The 15,312-nt window shown below is 41.8% G+C and overlaps 1 protein-coding gene across 3 annotated transcripts; it reads left to right on the top strand.

Moving 5' to 3' along the window:
• Positions 1 to 4,807: 4,807 nt before the first annotated feature.
• Positions 4,808 to 14,344, top strand: stom (stomatin). Of its 3 annotated transcripts, XM_035141632.2 has the most exons (8): positions 4,810 to 4,996; positions 6,013 to 6,045; positions 6,926 to 7,035; positions 7,334 to 7,406; positions 9,829 to 9,911; positions 10,013 to 10,216; positions 10,641 to 10,775; positions 11,136 to 14,344. In XM_035141632.2, exons 1-8 carry the CDS (start codon positions 4,936 to 4,938, stop codon positions 11,322 to 11,324), a joined length of 888 nt encoding a protein of 295 aa, XP_034997523.2. In that variant the 5' UTR covers positions 4,810 to 4,935; the 3' UTR covers positions 11,325 to 14,344. The 3 variants fall into 3 exon arrangements, with proteins under 3 accessions (XP_034997524.2, XP_034997523.2, XP_034997525.1); XM_035141633.2 differs by lacking the exon at positions 6,013 to 6,045 and having other exon boundaries at positions 4,808 to 4,996; XM_035141634.2 differs by lacking the exons at positions 4,810 to 4,996; positions 6,013 to 6,045 and adding an exon at positions 5,892 to 5,916.
• Positions 14,345 to 15,312: the final 968 nt, after the last annotated feature.

Here is a 15,312-nt window from a genome sequence, read left to right as displayed (position 1 = left end):
AGAATCCCATTTGATTTGATATCGGCCAATGAAATAGTGGAGGGTGAGAGGCAAGTGAACAATCAATCTTTGTAATGTGATCCATGGATTGAGCGTGGTGAGCAAATGTTTGCACAGGCAGCCATCCAAGCCCGCAGTCAAACGAATTCTGCAGAAACAGGAATCTATCCAGGGCAGGCCTCTCTCTTTATCTCTCTCCTGCCCGACAGCAGCAGGTTATCAAGCACATTATATTCCAGCGCTCTGTGCATTTTTCATATAGGCTCGCCTTTTATGTTTTATGTACGCCAGCTCAGGGGAGAACAGCTGTGTGGGCGCCGCATCCTCTGTAAGTTTAGAGGGAGAGAGAGAGAACTCATTTCGGCAGGAGAAGTGGAGCAGAATGCCAAACGCAGCGAGTGCGGTACCTGCGAACAAACACGAGCTGCAGACCAAGGCCTGCCTCAGCTATTACATTACCATAATACACGGAAACAACACCTCGCATGCTGTTACTGCAGTAATTTGAAAACAGATTGACGGGATTTACAAGTTCTCAGCTTATCTTCACTCTGACCTCCGTGACCTCTATCTTCACTGTCAACTTTTCGGAGTGAAATTCGTACGTCGGAGGCTTATTCACAGACTTTTCCAGGATAATCTGGTCTTATATACAGTACAATCATGGAAATGCTTCTTTTTGTGTGTGTGTGTGTTGCATTTGATTCTGTGGGAATGTAGCCAGACTAGAAACAGAGAAGAGGAATATAGAAGTGTGATTTTATAATTGACCCGACTTGCTCTTTCATGCAGAGTTGATAAATCCCCACAGGATCTTTTTTTCTGACTGTCGGTCTGTTGGAGTAGAACAAGAAGATCTCATTGGATGAAACACCACAGTGGTAATGGAACAGCAGCTCTAGGTTACGCTGTAGATTAGTGTATGAGCTGCTGTGTACATGGAATAAAGGATCAATGCAAAAACAAACAAGGTAAATAACTACATGAAAAAGTAGTAGATTGTATTATATTTTTCACAAGCCCCTATAGGTATTTTTAAATTAATATACAAGACCCATTATAACTTTATAATATGGATATTTATATAGAATACAAAACGAGGGACATCTATTGGTTTTAACTGGGCTATTTTTATATTTTTCCACTGATTGAAAGAAAGTTTTTCAGTGACAGAACATTGGGTCAAAACATAAAAAGCAGCAGTTTTATCTCATATTTCTCAGCCAGTTTGACAGGAGTGATTTAAAGTCGTGATTTAGACGCGGTTTCTGTGCTGTTTGACATCTTTTCAGGGAAAGCTCCAACGCTTCCCCCTCAGAGACCCTCGCTTCCCACAGACCGAGCTCCTCTGCTGGAGACGCGAGGTGAGCTCTCTCTGTTCAGAGGGACATGCTGCCACCCAGTGTCACAGGCTGTGAGGCAGGAAACACTGTTTGACCATTTCTCATTCAGGACGCTTCATTCTTCTAAAGCTTCAATCTTCCAGTCTGATGTTACACTAATATATATATTTAACATCAGATAGGATATCAGTAGGTCCCCACTGTTGTTATAGTTTAATAATGCTTGATAACATTTATTGGCTTATGTTTATTGTTGTAAGGAAAGTTTGACATAGTTATTTTCATTATTCTTATTAGATACGTCAGTATTAGGGCTGTAATTATTGATAATTTTCATTATTGATGAATTCTTTTGATTAATCGATCAGTTGTTGGTCCAGATAATGTCAGAAAATGTCGATCTGTGTTTCCCAAATCTCAAGATGGCCTCCTCAAATGTCTTGTTTTGTCCACGAACCAAAGATATTCACTTCATGTCATCAGAGCAAAGACACCGGAAGATATTCACATTTAAGAAACTGAAATCTGAGAATCTTAACTTTCTTTAATTTAAAGAAATCACTCAAACTGATGAATCAATTGTCGATAGTCAACCTAGAATTAATACAGATAAATATGTAAATTAAAATATGATTGTTTCTAAAAAGGTGTTACATTTATAAATGTCAAGATTATTCATGACCTTGTATGATATATATATAATACACATTTATTTACAAAACATTATTCACTAAGCTGAGTTATAGGAAGGTTTGACTCATACCAAATACTTGGAATTCTTTAAGGCTGAAGGAAAAGAAAGTAATTTGTATTTGTGCTAATTCTCTGTTAAGCTCATTGCTGAACTCAGTTTGTGGCAATGAGACACAAACAACAATTGACACGAGTGTCACAGAGGAGAGCAGTGATTCATAACCGAGTCAGTGCAAGACATTTGAATCTGGTTGAATTTCACCTTCTGCTCATCAATCAGTGAAGTGTCTGTCACCTTCAGCAGGTTTCAGCCCAAACCTGGACGGCTGCAGTGAGTCAGTGTCTCCTGAGAGGCCTCACACACTCAGCTTCAAACTTCTATCTGTGGTCAGGATTTACTCTGGTAGTTTTTCTGGATTAGCTCCACAGTAATATGTACTTGGTTGTTGTTCTTTGATCAGACCCCAAATTTCTCCTAAAGCTTCTTTGTTTTTAACCTCGAAAAATCCTGAGAAGACCAGAAAAATCTGTTGCATTACTGCTTTAGAAGAATTGCAGTAAAACCTACTTTGCGCTGTATGTATCCTGAATTAATTGATTTTACGTGTCTCCAGCATGTAGAGCTGAAGCCTTGAAAGAACTTGTGTTACTTTGTACTGTGACACAGCTTCTGTAGGCCCTGTCTGTACATGTTCAAAGATCTGAGGTGGCAGCACAGACTACAGTATTTGGCTCTTAATTGATTCTTTTGTTCGCCTCAATCCCCATCAGCACGAGACTGAGCCTCCATTATTGGCCACGGAAAGGAGGAGGGATGGAGAGAACGGACAGACGGAGCATGAAGAGAGATAGTTAGGGATGGGGAGAGATAACGAGGAGGGCAAAGTACCCTGTAGGCTTAGCAAAAAGGGTGGATAATAGGGAGCGAGTGTGACCGCAGATACAGTATCCCATCAAGTGAGAGTGGAAAAACAGGGGGAAGGATTGGAAATGAGCGAATCATATGCTGTAACTTATCCTCTCAGTTCAACAAAGACCAGAGACGCTTTGTTTTTAGATGCACGGAGGACAAACTCCAGGTAGCTGCAGGGAGATGAAGGGCAGAGGGGTGGGGGGGGGGCGGATTTTTCCACGCTTGAGAGGGTCTTTGCTGCACCTTAAGTGGCCACACTGGCCAGCAGTCCTGTACACTGGTCCCAGCTTGGTGCTTTGTCAATGTGCTGTGACTAATCCAAGAGGGGTCCTGCATTTTCTCTCACCCTAATTAAAAGAGGATTAGATGCGATGGAGCTCTGGGCCACTCCGACATGCACACTCCACCGTCCCTTTGCTTTCCCAGGATAATCACACTTACTGGAATCGCCTGGATTTTCTGAACGTGCCACCTGAACTCGGCGAACAGGTCGCTCACTGAGCAGTTTAATATTTATAATAACAGAAACACATGAAATTTCCCACCGTGTCAGCCTCATGACTAGGGTGCTCAGTGTGTTTTGTGGATAATTGGTTGATTCTTCAGATTTGCATTGAAACTTTATTCAAACACATTTTATAATGAAATGTTTGTATGTCCAGTACATGTCTTAAAAAGCTGCCATGCTCACAAATGCTTTTCAAATGTTCAGAGCTCTGTCTTCACTTAATGTACAAACCAGAAAGTACCTCCTTTGCTCTGTGCTGCACAGGAACAGACATGTCTCAGGTCGCTGGCGTCATGCAGCCGTGAAGCCGAACGACTGGTTTTGCAGTAGCTTCAGATTTATAGACAGAATTACAACAGAAAGTTAATTTGGGAGGTTATTAATGGAAGAATGTGCTGTCTGTCAGCTGTTAACTAATCCTGCACTGTGGCTTATAAATAGCCAGCTGAGATTAGCTAGTTTGAAGTGCTGGCTAATTTAGCTGCCAGCTGACACAGAGATGGACCGGGCTTTATTCCCTGTGCACCGCTGGTATCTCTGAGGCCTGGGAGGGGCTCCTGTGGGTGTGGGGCCAATATTTATTTTTATCATTATTGTTGTTGAGCTTCTTCGTTGGGTTTGTCACATTTGTCCCTTTCACTAACATTATATTATATAATATAAATGTTTTGATTATTACTTTTTCTTTACATCACATTTCCCTCATGTACCACTGACATCTTGATTGTAAAGATGAACGACATGACAACTCTACAAAAGTGAAATCATCTTGATGACTACCTGGGATAGGTTGACTTAAGAAGGATCCACCCGTTGGAGTCTTGGGCCCCGTACACACCTGGTATTATCATGTGGTTTTTGTTATCTGATCACAAGTGGACCGCTCTGAGTGCGTGCGTTCACACCTGGCATTAAAATATGACCCCACATGCGTCCCGTGAAAGGATCTCAGATCCCATCTCACCTCCCTGCTCTATACAAACAAACACAAACGTCATTTCTGTTCACGAAGACCAAGTTGTGTTGTTTTTACCTAGTCTGAGTACACAAGTGTCTCTAATGTCACTGTGTGTGTGTGTGTGTCTGTGTTGAAGATCTGAGCTTAAATGTCTTCTGATATCCTAATGTCTGGAGCCGCGTTCAAGTTTGAGACATTTAGGCGAAAAAACATGGTGTCAATGACGCGGTCGGGGCTTACGGACACTTGGATGACACCACAGGAGCAGTATGGAGCCATCTTATTTATTATTTTATTGTTTTAAAGAACAACTTACTTCAATTGTACTGGATTCTATCCCTTTAAGAATCAACAGGCTGAGCCACGCCCACTTCCACAAGCCTGGGAAAGCAGTAACCTGCGAGTCAAAGCTCAGGGAGAAGCTGACGCCCACAAACACACACACACAAACAAACACACACACTCTCACACACACACACACACAACACACCGGAGCTGCTTTTATTTTTAACTGGCCGGAATGGACACCGACAGCGAAGTAGCCCCCATGCAGACACCCAGAGGGAAGGACCGTGTGTCGGGTAAGGCCTGACGTTTTTTTTCCCGGGGATCAGTTATAGCAGCGAGTCGTTCACCGTCATTTCATGTATTCATTTTGAAACCCCCCTCCTCCTCCTCCTCCATCATTCCCAGCCCCGCACAGATCCAAACTGTGTCTCCTTCCTCCTCCTGCTGTGGGAAACATGTCAAACTCAACGCTTTTAAATAAAAAAAACGTGTTTGCTAACTCTGGCTTCAACGAGCCCCAGAGAAACCGTTACTCCACCAATTAGCCTGCCCCCTCTAATGCTAATGCTAATGCTAGCGAGCGTAACGGTTTTTTTAATGGTGGATTTTATCGGTGCGTCATAAATTGAGACGCAGCCGAATTAAGCCGATTGCTTTTATAATTCGCCTCGTTAGCAAAACCCCCCAAACCGTTTCCAACCGTCGTTCCTCTGAGGGTTAGATACACGTCAATCGATACGTGTGTCAACGAAGGCTTGTTTCGGTGGAAAACTATTTTATTAGCTGAAAAAAAAAAAAGCCTGCTCAGGGTATAGTCCGTGTCGAACTAGCTTACACTAGTTAGCATTGTAGCCGATTTACTTCTAGTCACACGGGGTGAAATCTAACCTTTTTTTAGCTCAATGCTAATCAGTATCGATTATTGATCTGCTGTTGTTGAGGGGGTGTGGTGGACATTTCCTCACGCGACCTCTCCCATCTCAGCTGCTCTCAAGTAGCTCAAACAGTTTGAGATCTCATCTGCTCCTTCTCCTCCCCTACGACATGCAGAGAAACCTCCTGCTTCCTCCCAGGGTCCTCCTCTTAATAACAACAATAATAATAATAATAAACACAGACACTTTTCCGTTGTTTGCTCTTTATTTTCAGATTTTCCCACCACAGGGGAATAACGACACACACACACATCAGTGATGGCGACTGTGCTTAAAACGTCAGTTATTGTTTGTAACGTGCAGCCGTTGAATGCAATTGCTGTAACACTGCTGCAAGTTTTTTGTTGTTGTTGACCTGTAAACTTTGTCTGTAGGTCCAGGCAGGCATGATATGCTCGATGGCGAAGGTACGAATCTCAAAAGCCGCTGACTTGGTTGCATGTCATGTGTTTAGATTTGAGGCTAAAGCTGCAAACAGGGCAGAGGATGTGACTGACCAGTGGAGCAGTGGGTGTGGATACGTGGATGGAGGTGACTTTAAATGTGACTAATCTTTTTACTTTAGGGGTGTAACAGTAATCATGGTACAGTTTGATCTTTGCTGCCACTGCCTGCAACCTACAATTTAAATCCTGTGTCCTTGCAGCAGTGTATTGCAGTTTATCTGCTGCTACAAAAACACCTATGCAACTTGTTTTTAAGATTGAGGACACCGGACGCGGTTGGGCTGGATTCAGAGAAACATTTTGAAACAACATTTGGGTCTGGGTCAGGTTCGGTCATGTATGCTGGGCTATCTACTCGATTTTATTGCACTGCATGAACCTCAAATTGGGTAAAACATCAGGGTCAGGCTGAGTTAGTTCTATCTCAGGCTCAGTCAGGTTCAGAGAGAAAATTGCAGCCCATACAACACACTATAGGTTATTGCTTTGTCCCCGGTCTGAATTGTTGGCAAGAACTTTAATTCCTCACACACACAAAGTTCTGCAGATGCAGTGGCTGCATTTGTTCAGACCACGTGTGTGCCGTACCGAAAGGCCTGTACCCAAACCTCTCCTTCTAATATGCATACTGTTACTGTTACACCCTTAATATGCATTGATCAAGGTGTGGGTTTTCAGAGATGGATGAAAGCTGTTGCTTCTGAAAGAATCTGCCACCACGTGGAAGTGCTTTAAATGCTGCTGCTTTATTGTTTTATTCTTGATCTATTTTTATTTATTTATTCCCATTGTGAACGTGAATTCATGTATTCATTCATGTGTTTATCTTCTTTTCTTCCAGCTTTGGAGAATCCAGACGCTGACATTGGCTTTTGTGGCTGGCTGTTGGTGGGGTTCTCCCTCCTGCTCATGCTGGTTACCCTTCCCATCTCCATATGGATGTGCATTAAGGTCAGCTGCTTGTCAAGTTCACTGTTTATTTTCCACTGTGCAAGCAAAGCTGGCTGGGTGGAGAGTAACTGACTGTGGATGACTCAGTCTGTTTATTCGCTGTTTTGGAAACTCTGGAGTTTGTGCTCCAGACTCATCCCCTTGATTATGTGTATTTATTTGATTGCATTTAGAAGCCGTTGAACCGTTGTTTTGCTTTTACTTAATTAAAAGTTACCCTCAGTAAGCAGGGTAATTGCTCTTGGAAGAAAAAGTGAATGTATTTGAGCCATTTGTGTGGTTTTTGCTCTGTTCACAGATTGTGAAGGAGTATGAACGAGCCATTATCTTTCGCTTGGGGCGCATTTTGCGAGGAGGAGCCAAAGGACCAGGTCAGAAACCCTTGTTTGTTTTTCACCCGTATATATTTTTTCCCTACGTCCAATCCACCAGTTGTTCTATTTAAATTTACTCCAAAAATGTTTCCAGTATTTGTTTTAAGTGCTCTTCTACGGATAAGTTCAAAGTATTTTCCCACTGAATCAGTCGACAGTTATTTTGAACCATGTTCCTGGCAAAGTGATGTCATTGTGTGGCATTAGCCTGATAGAAAAACGGGTTACCGTGAGATTTGCATGTAATTAAGTTCATCTTTACATCGAGTGAACTTAACTTCAGGTGTGCTGGGTCAGTTCTAGTTCACACTGCCCTTTTTCTTCTACTGAGAACTGCTCTGCTGTCGTGGTGCAGTCAGGTCTGTGATTCTGGGGCGTGGTCCCTCTGTAGTGAAAAGTCACATGACCAGCTCTTCAGCCGACCTCACTGGTCTTGTACTTCGTCTTTAATGGGTTTCGACTTCTGATTGATGACTTCTGTTGCAGCCGGCCCTGTGACGTAGGTTGCTATGACAACCCAGAGGCTCAAAGAGTATGCAGATGTATACTGTGCAGTGCAAACCATAAGTATTTTAAGAGGGATGAATATTTTGTTGTTTTTGCTGTGAACCCAAGCACTGAGTGTGTATATATGTGTGTGTGTGTGTGTGTGTGTGTGAAATGAAGTTCATATGTGTTTCTCCCTAATATTGGTATCAGCATCAGTCCCAATAACTTCATATCTGGTGGCTCTAGTTGTCTGTCAGCTTTAAATTGAGTGTTTAAAACCACGTTAGACAAACACTGCAGGAACTGTAGCTGCATTAATACACAGGCCTCTGGTTTTAGGGACACTGTGAACCGTGCACATCAGCCTATCTTTGTTATCTTCAGATGCCAGAGCTGCATGTTTAGGACCATTGTTGTGAAACTAGAGGACTGTGTTTAAACACACCTAAGTTCCCATAATGTAAATATACAGACTCTTAAACGCCATTAAATCTGAGAGTCGACACGTTTAAAGTCACAGTCTAATCTCAGATCTAATGTGCTGATGTACAAAAATCCCAACAATAGTAACTGCATTGAAACACAGTCCAGATTAGGGTTGGGTCAGTATTTTTTTTTTTGCGATAAACAGCTGATAAAAATCACAGTGTAGAGCTTTGTTTCCCTCCCTTCCACTTCCTGCTCTCTGGTGGGCAAGATGACAGGAGTCGTCATGGTAAAATCACTGGTTCAAATTAAAATGGAAAAATATGTAGGACCAATAATAACAACAACACAAGATCCCAGGTCAAAGGTCAACCAGTTGACATGCCGCCACATAGACGAGCACTTGTGCGTACACAACTAACTGAAACCCCACTCCAGAGCCGTTTGTCTGGCAATGCTACGGCACATGTGTCTGTTGGAGATCTTAATGCCTTTATCATCCTATTCTCACTGATGCCTCTTCTGTTTTTGAAAGGCAGTGAATTTGTTTAAATAAAAATACAGACTCCCACAAGGATTAATTTGCATACATCTCATAATTCACTGTCTCTTTTATCGTTTTGATTTCTTGTTTTCACTGGATCTGAAAACCAGGCTGTGTCCTCTCAAAATGCTGAAATGTGACTCCTCAGAGAGTCAGGGGCTCCTTTTTTATGACAGCACACGGTAATAATAGCTCTCTGCCAATAAAACCTCTCGTTCCTTAGGAGCTGGAGGAGCCAATGCATAGGTTGAATTCTGCATCTGGTTTCCCACAATGCCCCTCACGCCCACCCATGAAATCTCGCCCCCTCTCCATCTACAGCAGCTGTTATTAAATAGTGACCTTCAACATGTCCCATTACATTTTTTTTTTTAAAAACCAGGCTCATGAGGTCTGTTTTGTATCTGTATGAACTGTTTATTGATGAAAAAAGCTTTTTTTAGGAGGCTTATCAGGGAAATTTTCCTCCGTGTGACAAGATGATTCTCAGAGACGCTGTCTGTGCCATTAAGACGGGAGCTAAATTCGTAGAGAATGCTGGGAATGTCGTGGCGGAAACGGCACGAGGAGCCTGCCGTTGTCTTCATTTCCCCTCCCGAACAGATGGTTGTGATCTCAGCATTTAAATACACATTATCCTGACAGGAAATGCAGCCCACAAGTCCCTAACTGGCGTGGTATTAATGTTAGCTAAATGGCTGCACATGTCTATTTCACTCAGGCACATGCCTAGTAGTGTTTATTGCACTAATTCAATTATTGAACTGAAACAGGCTCATGAAAGCTGCAAATATCCACAGCTTTGCGTCGCTGTCGGCACAGCTGCAGACTTACAGAGAGCTTGAGTTAGCCTTCTGTCAGAATTTCATTCACTGCGCCGTTTTCAAACATTTGTGAAGACGCTTTCTTCATTATTGTGTTTACAGTGCTTTAGTCTTTGTTATTCTTGTGATTCCACAGGGTTGTTCTTCATCCTGCCCTGCACTGACAGCTTCATTAACGTGGACATGCGCACAATCACCTTCGATATCCCACCACAAGAGGTAGGACATGCACACTTCCAAGCTAATTCACTTATTTGGCAAATAAAACAAATAAACCAGATTAAACATTCTCTTCATGCTATTTCCTGTTTCCTTCTCAGGTTTTGACCAAAGACTCTGTGACCGTGAGTGTGGATGGTGTGGTGTACTACCGGGTCCAGAATGCCACTCTGGCCGTGGCTAACATCACCAATGCCGACGCCGCCACCCGACTGCTCGCCCAGACCACGCTGAGGAACGTCCTGGGAACCAAGAACCTGGCGGAGATCCTGTCTGACCGTGAAGAGATCGCACACAGCATGCAGGTAACATTCAGCAGCAGTTACACACATTGTGTAAGTTTACAAGAAAACAAACAAAGTGCAGTCGTTCCAGATTTGTGTAAATGAAGTGTAATGTTTGGATTGTGTATTATGGTGTGAATATGCATTACAAGCACCTGGCATCACCTCTTGTACATTTACACAATGTTTACTCTGAACTTAAGTCATTTATTTAAGACAGAAACCTGGTTGAGCTCCATCTGCTGGACAGTTTGGAACAATACAAGATAATTGGCTTCTGGAGAAGAGGGCGAGGTCTCTTTTTCTGCAGTGAAAATCTGGGTTGATAAATACATGTTTCTGTCAAAAGTGAACACGTTTGCTTAGGAGATAAGTGTGTGTGGTACTTTTATGGTGGCTCGTCCATGAAGGTCCCATTAGAAAACATGTCTCTCTGCCCTTTCAGGCGACTCTGGATGATGCAACAGATGAGTGGGGGATCAAGGTGGAGCGGGTGGAGATCAAAGATGTCAAGCTGCCCCAACAGCTCCAGAGAGCGATGGCGGCTGAGGCGGAGGCCAGCCGTGAGGCCAGAGCCAAGGTAAGACGCCCCAACGTCCTCTGAAAGCTCGTCACCCTCCTGCACGTTCATATGTCAGGGTGATGATCAGGAAAGAGAAATGACAAGTCAGCAGAGATTCATGCAACATTATGTAACATGCATTGACACACAACTCAAGATAATGGTATTGATTTTAAGTTTTAAAAATGGTAACATAAATCAAATTTTCTTTAAATTCATAATTTGAGAAAAACCACAACTGATTTGTATAATTTATAGACCAGAATATTTGTTAAATCTAACTAAACCTTTGTTTAAATAATATCTTTAGTTCCTAACAACGACAGTTCTAACTGTTGATACTAAGGTCTTACTCTTCCTTCCTGTTTCCTTCTCCAGGTCATCGCAGCGGAGGGAGAGATGAACGCCGCTCGGGCTCTGAAGGAGGCCTCCCTGGTGATCGCAGAGTCTCCGTCTGGCCTGCAGCTGCGCTACCTTCAGACCCTCAGCACCATCGCCGCCGAGAAGAACTCCACCATCATCTTCCCGCTGCCACTGGAGATGATGCAAGCCTTCATGAAACGCTGAGGAGTCTTTGTTCTCATCTGTCATACTCGCACATCATTTACACATATTTAGGTCCTGTATCCAGTTCAGGAAGTTGTGATTTTGAATGAGGAAGCACCAAGCTTTGCTCAAAAGATCCACACTTGTGACCGAACCCTCTTTGCATTTAAACACACCACAAAGCCTATAGTCGACCGCCAGCATACACTCAGGTGTATGTTCCACCTCTCTGGTGATTAGTAACCAGGACCATTCTCAAGCCTGTGGGTCTTAGGTTATTTTGTTCCAAACCACCATTTCTGCAGAAAATGATTCTTTTAGATCTGTCAAAGATCTTCAGCAGATGAGGGGAAGTTAAAAAATTGAAATGTAACTTGTGTCACATGTTACATGTGCTCAGATCTGACCAAAGCGGATGCGTCGCTACAGTATTTTAAAACAGTTATTGTGAACGACCCGTACCACAGCAGGTGGTATAGCTTTTATCCTGCAGGTTCCCCTGACTGTCAAAACAGAGGCAGGAAGTACAAACCTTTCATCATCCCTTTCTCAAACACTAAAGGAAAGTGCCAGCTGGATATGCAGCCTTACAACTGTGCACACACATACACATCCTTGTATTTATTTAACTAATATCCCCTGTTGACATGGCACTACTACAACCACTGCCAGTTTCTTCGTGTCATAATTATTTTCCCAATATCCATCTGAGGGCTCTAATGGCTTTACTGCCAATCCTCAGAAACCTACCTCTGGTTTTTAGCTGTTCGCTGTGCCATGACATGTTTTCACTGAATTTCAAAGTAAAATGGTTCAAACACGAACCTGTACTTTATTTATTCCACAAATTTTTAGGCTTCAACAAGGAGAGTGTTGTGAATACAGTATGTGTATGAATGCATGAACACACTCAAACGTTTTAATGGAGATGTATCAAATACTACTTTTAATAAGTATTAAATGAGTTTAGAAAGTATTGGCCAGCGATCTAGAAATAGGACTGCAGGGACACACGCCAGGACATACTGTCATTACTGTAATCTCAGATTACAAACTGAAGACCTGGCTGATGGGTCACATAGATTCCGACTGGTTTTCAGGCTTGATGTTGCTGCCTGTCATATGTTTACAGTTCACTTTCTATTCATACACAGTATATGTAACGTTCAGGTTGGTGGACAAAATACAACAAACACTTCATATTTACATACATTTTCATCTTCGTCAGCCACATGTGTATTCAACCCCCTGTCAGGCTTCAGTCTGCTCAGGATGAAGCAGCGAATGACATTTAATGCAAATCTTTCAGCCAAAGGCCTTAACTTACTGCCATCGCTTCATTTTACAGTCTAAAATCTCACTTCTATGCACTGTGAAGAGAACACTATGATTTTATGACTGCATGTTTGTTTTTTAAACCGCAGTATCTTGTCTCTTTCCTTCTTTCTGGGTGCAACAAGCCAAGTAATATGCAGTTCTTATATGCTTCCTCCTTCTGACGTATAGATAACAGGAGGGTTGTCAATGTACATTGCAGTGTCTAGTCCATGTCTCACTTAGTAGTGTTACCATATATATACATATATAAATGCATTCAAGTTAAGTTTGTTATATTTTTCAGGGCTCAACATTAACACTTGTCCACTTGTCCAGGACGAGCGTTATTCTTAATTCTTTATTTTTGTAGAGCAGAATATTTTTTACGTGTCCCACTGGACAAGTTAAAAGTCACAAACAATGATAAATACCCAGTGTCATAAGGTTTTGTGCGACTCATTACTCAGTTTTAAATGAACATCTGTTACATTCAGAATATAGATTTAAAATAGGTTCTGTTGACAAAGCAGTAAATGTTCTTAATGATTAAAGCTTAATGATAAAATGAATCACTTATAAATGTATAAGTGTATAAATGTGACTCAACATTTTAGAGAACATATTTACACAAAGATATTAACGACTCGGCAAACCACCTAAACAATGTTTTACTAAAGGTTAACGTCCCTCAAACATCATATTCACATAATTTCAACTGTCTAGGTCTCGTACGCCTGAGCCGAGCACATTCTTTTAAATGACCATCTATATAACACAGTCCTGGTTTACCACTGAATTTTGTCCATAGACGTCCTGTTCAACCTTTTCACCTCTGTATTATCACCATATTGTTACTTTTACTGAGACAAGTTTGTCCAGGAGGGACGAGTGTCTCGTGTTAATGTGGAGCCCTGGTTTGCTGTGACTTGTTTGAGGTTTCAAGTTTGTCTCAACTTGACCCATGTTTAATGTGCATTGATATATTTTCATTTATTCATTTATTTCTTGTGGAATCCGAAAGCCTGATCATGTATTTTACTACAGTAAGTTCTATATGTTAAATGTATTGCTGCAACAGAGACAGATTATTAAACTACAGCTACATAGCCTAGTAACTTTATATTTAGACCTGCTCTAAGATGAATTTAAACTGTTACTGGTCACGTTCACTTGCAGCATGACCACGAAGCAGCTTCTCTTCTTCTGCCTCTGACTTCTCATCTTTTTTGTTTTTTTTAAATATAGTTTATTGAGCATCCATGTAACAAGGTTTCCACAGAAAAAAATACAAGAGAAAGAACCAAAAACAATGCTCATGTTTTTTGTTGATCCCCCAAAGTAAATTTGACATATTGTTATTTTTACTGAGACAAGTTTGTCCCTCGTGCTTCTTGCCTCGTGTGAATGTGGAGCTCTGGTTCGCTGTGAGCTGTTTGAGGTTTCAAGTTTGTCTCAACTTGACCCATGTTTAAGTTGCATTGATATGTTTCATTTATTCATCTATTTCTTGTGGAATACCAAAGCCTGGTACAGTATTTTACTACAGTAAGTTCTATATGTTAAAGAAGAGAAGAGTAACTGTAGCATCAGGGTTGGAGGGAGACGGCCAAGCGACAAAGCCTCATTATACATCACAAGCAGAACTGACTTAAGTATGCCTTAGATTAGATTCCCATAAGGTTCCTCTTGACATATCCGGTAATAAACAATAATTTTAAATTCGATCATAAGGTGTCTGCGAATGGGTCGTTGGCAGGTAGATGTGAATTAAATCTCCATTGTTTCAATGGTGGGGTTGTGATTTGGAAAACTCAGATCTAGAGAAGTAGGGGCATCATGGTCTGAGGTTACATCACTATGCTAGTCACATGAATGTACGTTAGAAAACAATCTAACTCCAGTTCGGTAAAGTTGGAAACATTCACAGATTCGAACTTCCCGGATCAATAAGTCATATGCGAAACGTTGTTAAAACACAAACCACGCCTCTTTCCCACCGCAGCAAGGTGGACAACGGGCTACAAGACAGTTTTCATCAGTTTGACTCGAGATGGACACAGGACATTGGTCCCTATGTACAGCCGGCTGTGAGACGAGTGAAGGGACCGTCTACAAAGTGCAACACCGAAAAGAGATTACAAAAGTATTCAATAACTTCACTGTGATACGGTATACTCTCACCAAAATCACGTCACACGTCCAGTGTCTCCTGCTGGTTATGCTACAGTACTTAGTTTGGAAATATTTGATTTTGCATAATTTTTGGAAATATTTATTAATATTATTCAATAACTTCACTGTAATACTGTCTAAAGTCACCAAAGTCCCATTAAACATTCAGGGTCACCTGCTGGTTATACTACAGTACTTGGCTTGGAAAAATGTCAGATGGCACCAGTCGTGGGATCTCTGTACATATAAATACTGAAGACATGAGAATAAAACTTGGTTAAAAAATGTAGAATTTAAAGCAAGGATAAAAATGTACATTTCTCCTTTGGTTTATCACAGTTTGGTTTATCACAGTTCAGTCACGCTAACGGCTGCAGCTGCCTCCAAACAGTGATGCAACAAAGGCAGCTGCCTCCAAGCAGTGTGGCAAAAGAGGCAGCTGCCTCCAAAGCCAACAAAGGCAGCTGCCTCCAAACAGTGATGCAACAAAGGCAGCTGCCTCCAAGCAGTGTGGCAAAAG

The sequence above is a fragment of the Hippoglossus stenolepis genome, chromosome 18 (assembly GCF_022539355.2).
Source record: "Hippoglossus stenolepis isolate QCI-W04-F060 chromosome 18, HSTE1.2, whole genome shotgun sequence".
Lineage (NCBI taxonomy): Eukaryota > Metazoa > Chordata > Actinopteri > Pleuronectiformes > Pleuronectidae > Hippoglossus > Hippoglossus stenolepis.
Note: the sequence above shows the minus strand (reverse complement) of the source record. Positions and strands in the feature narration are given on the sequence as shown.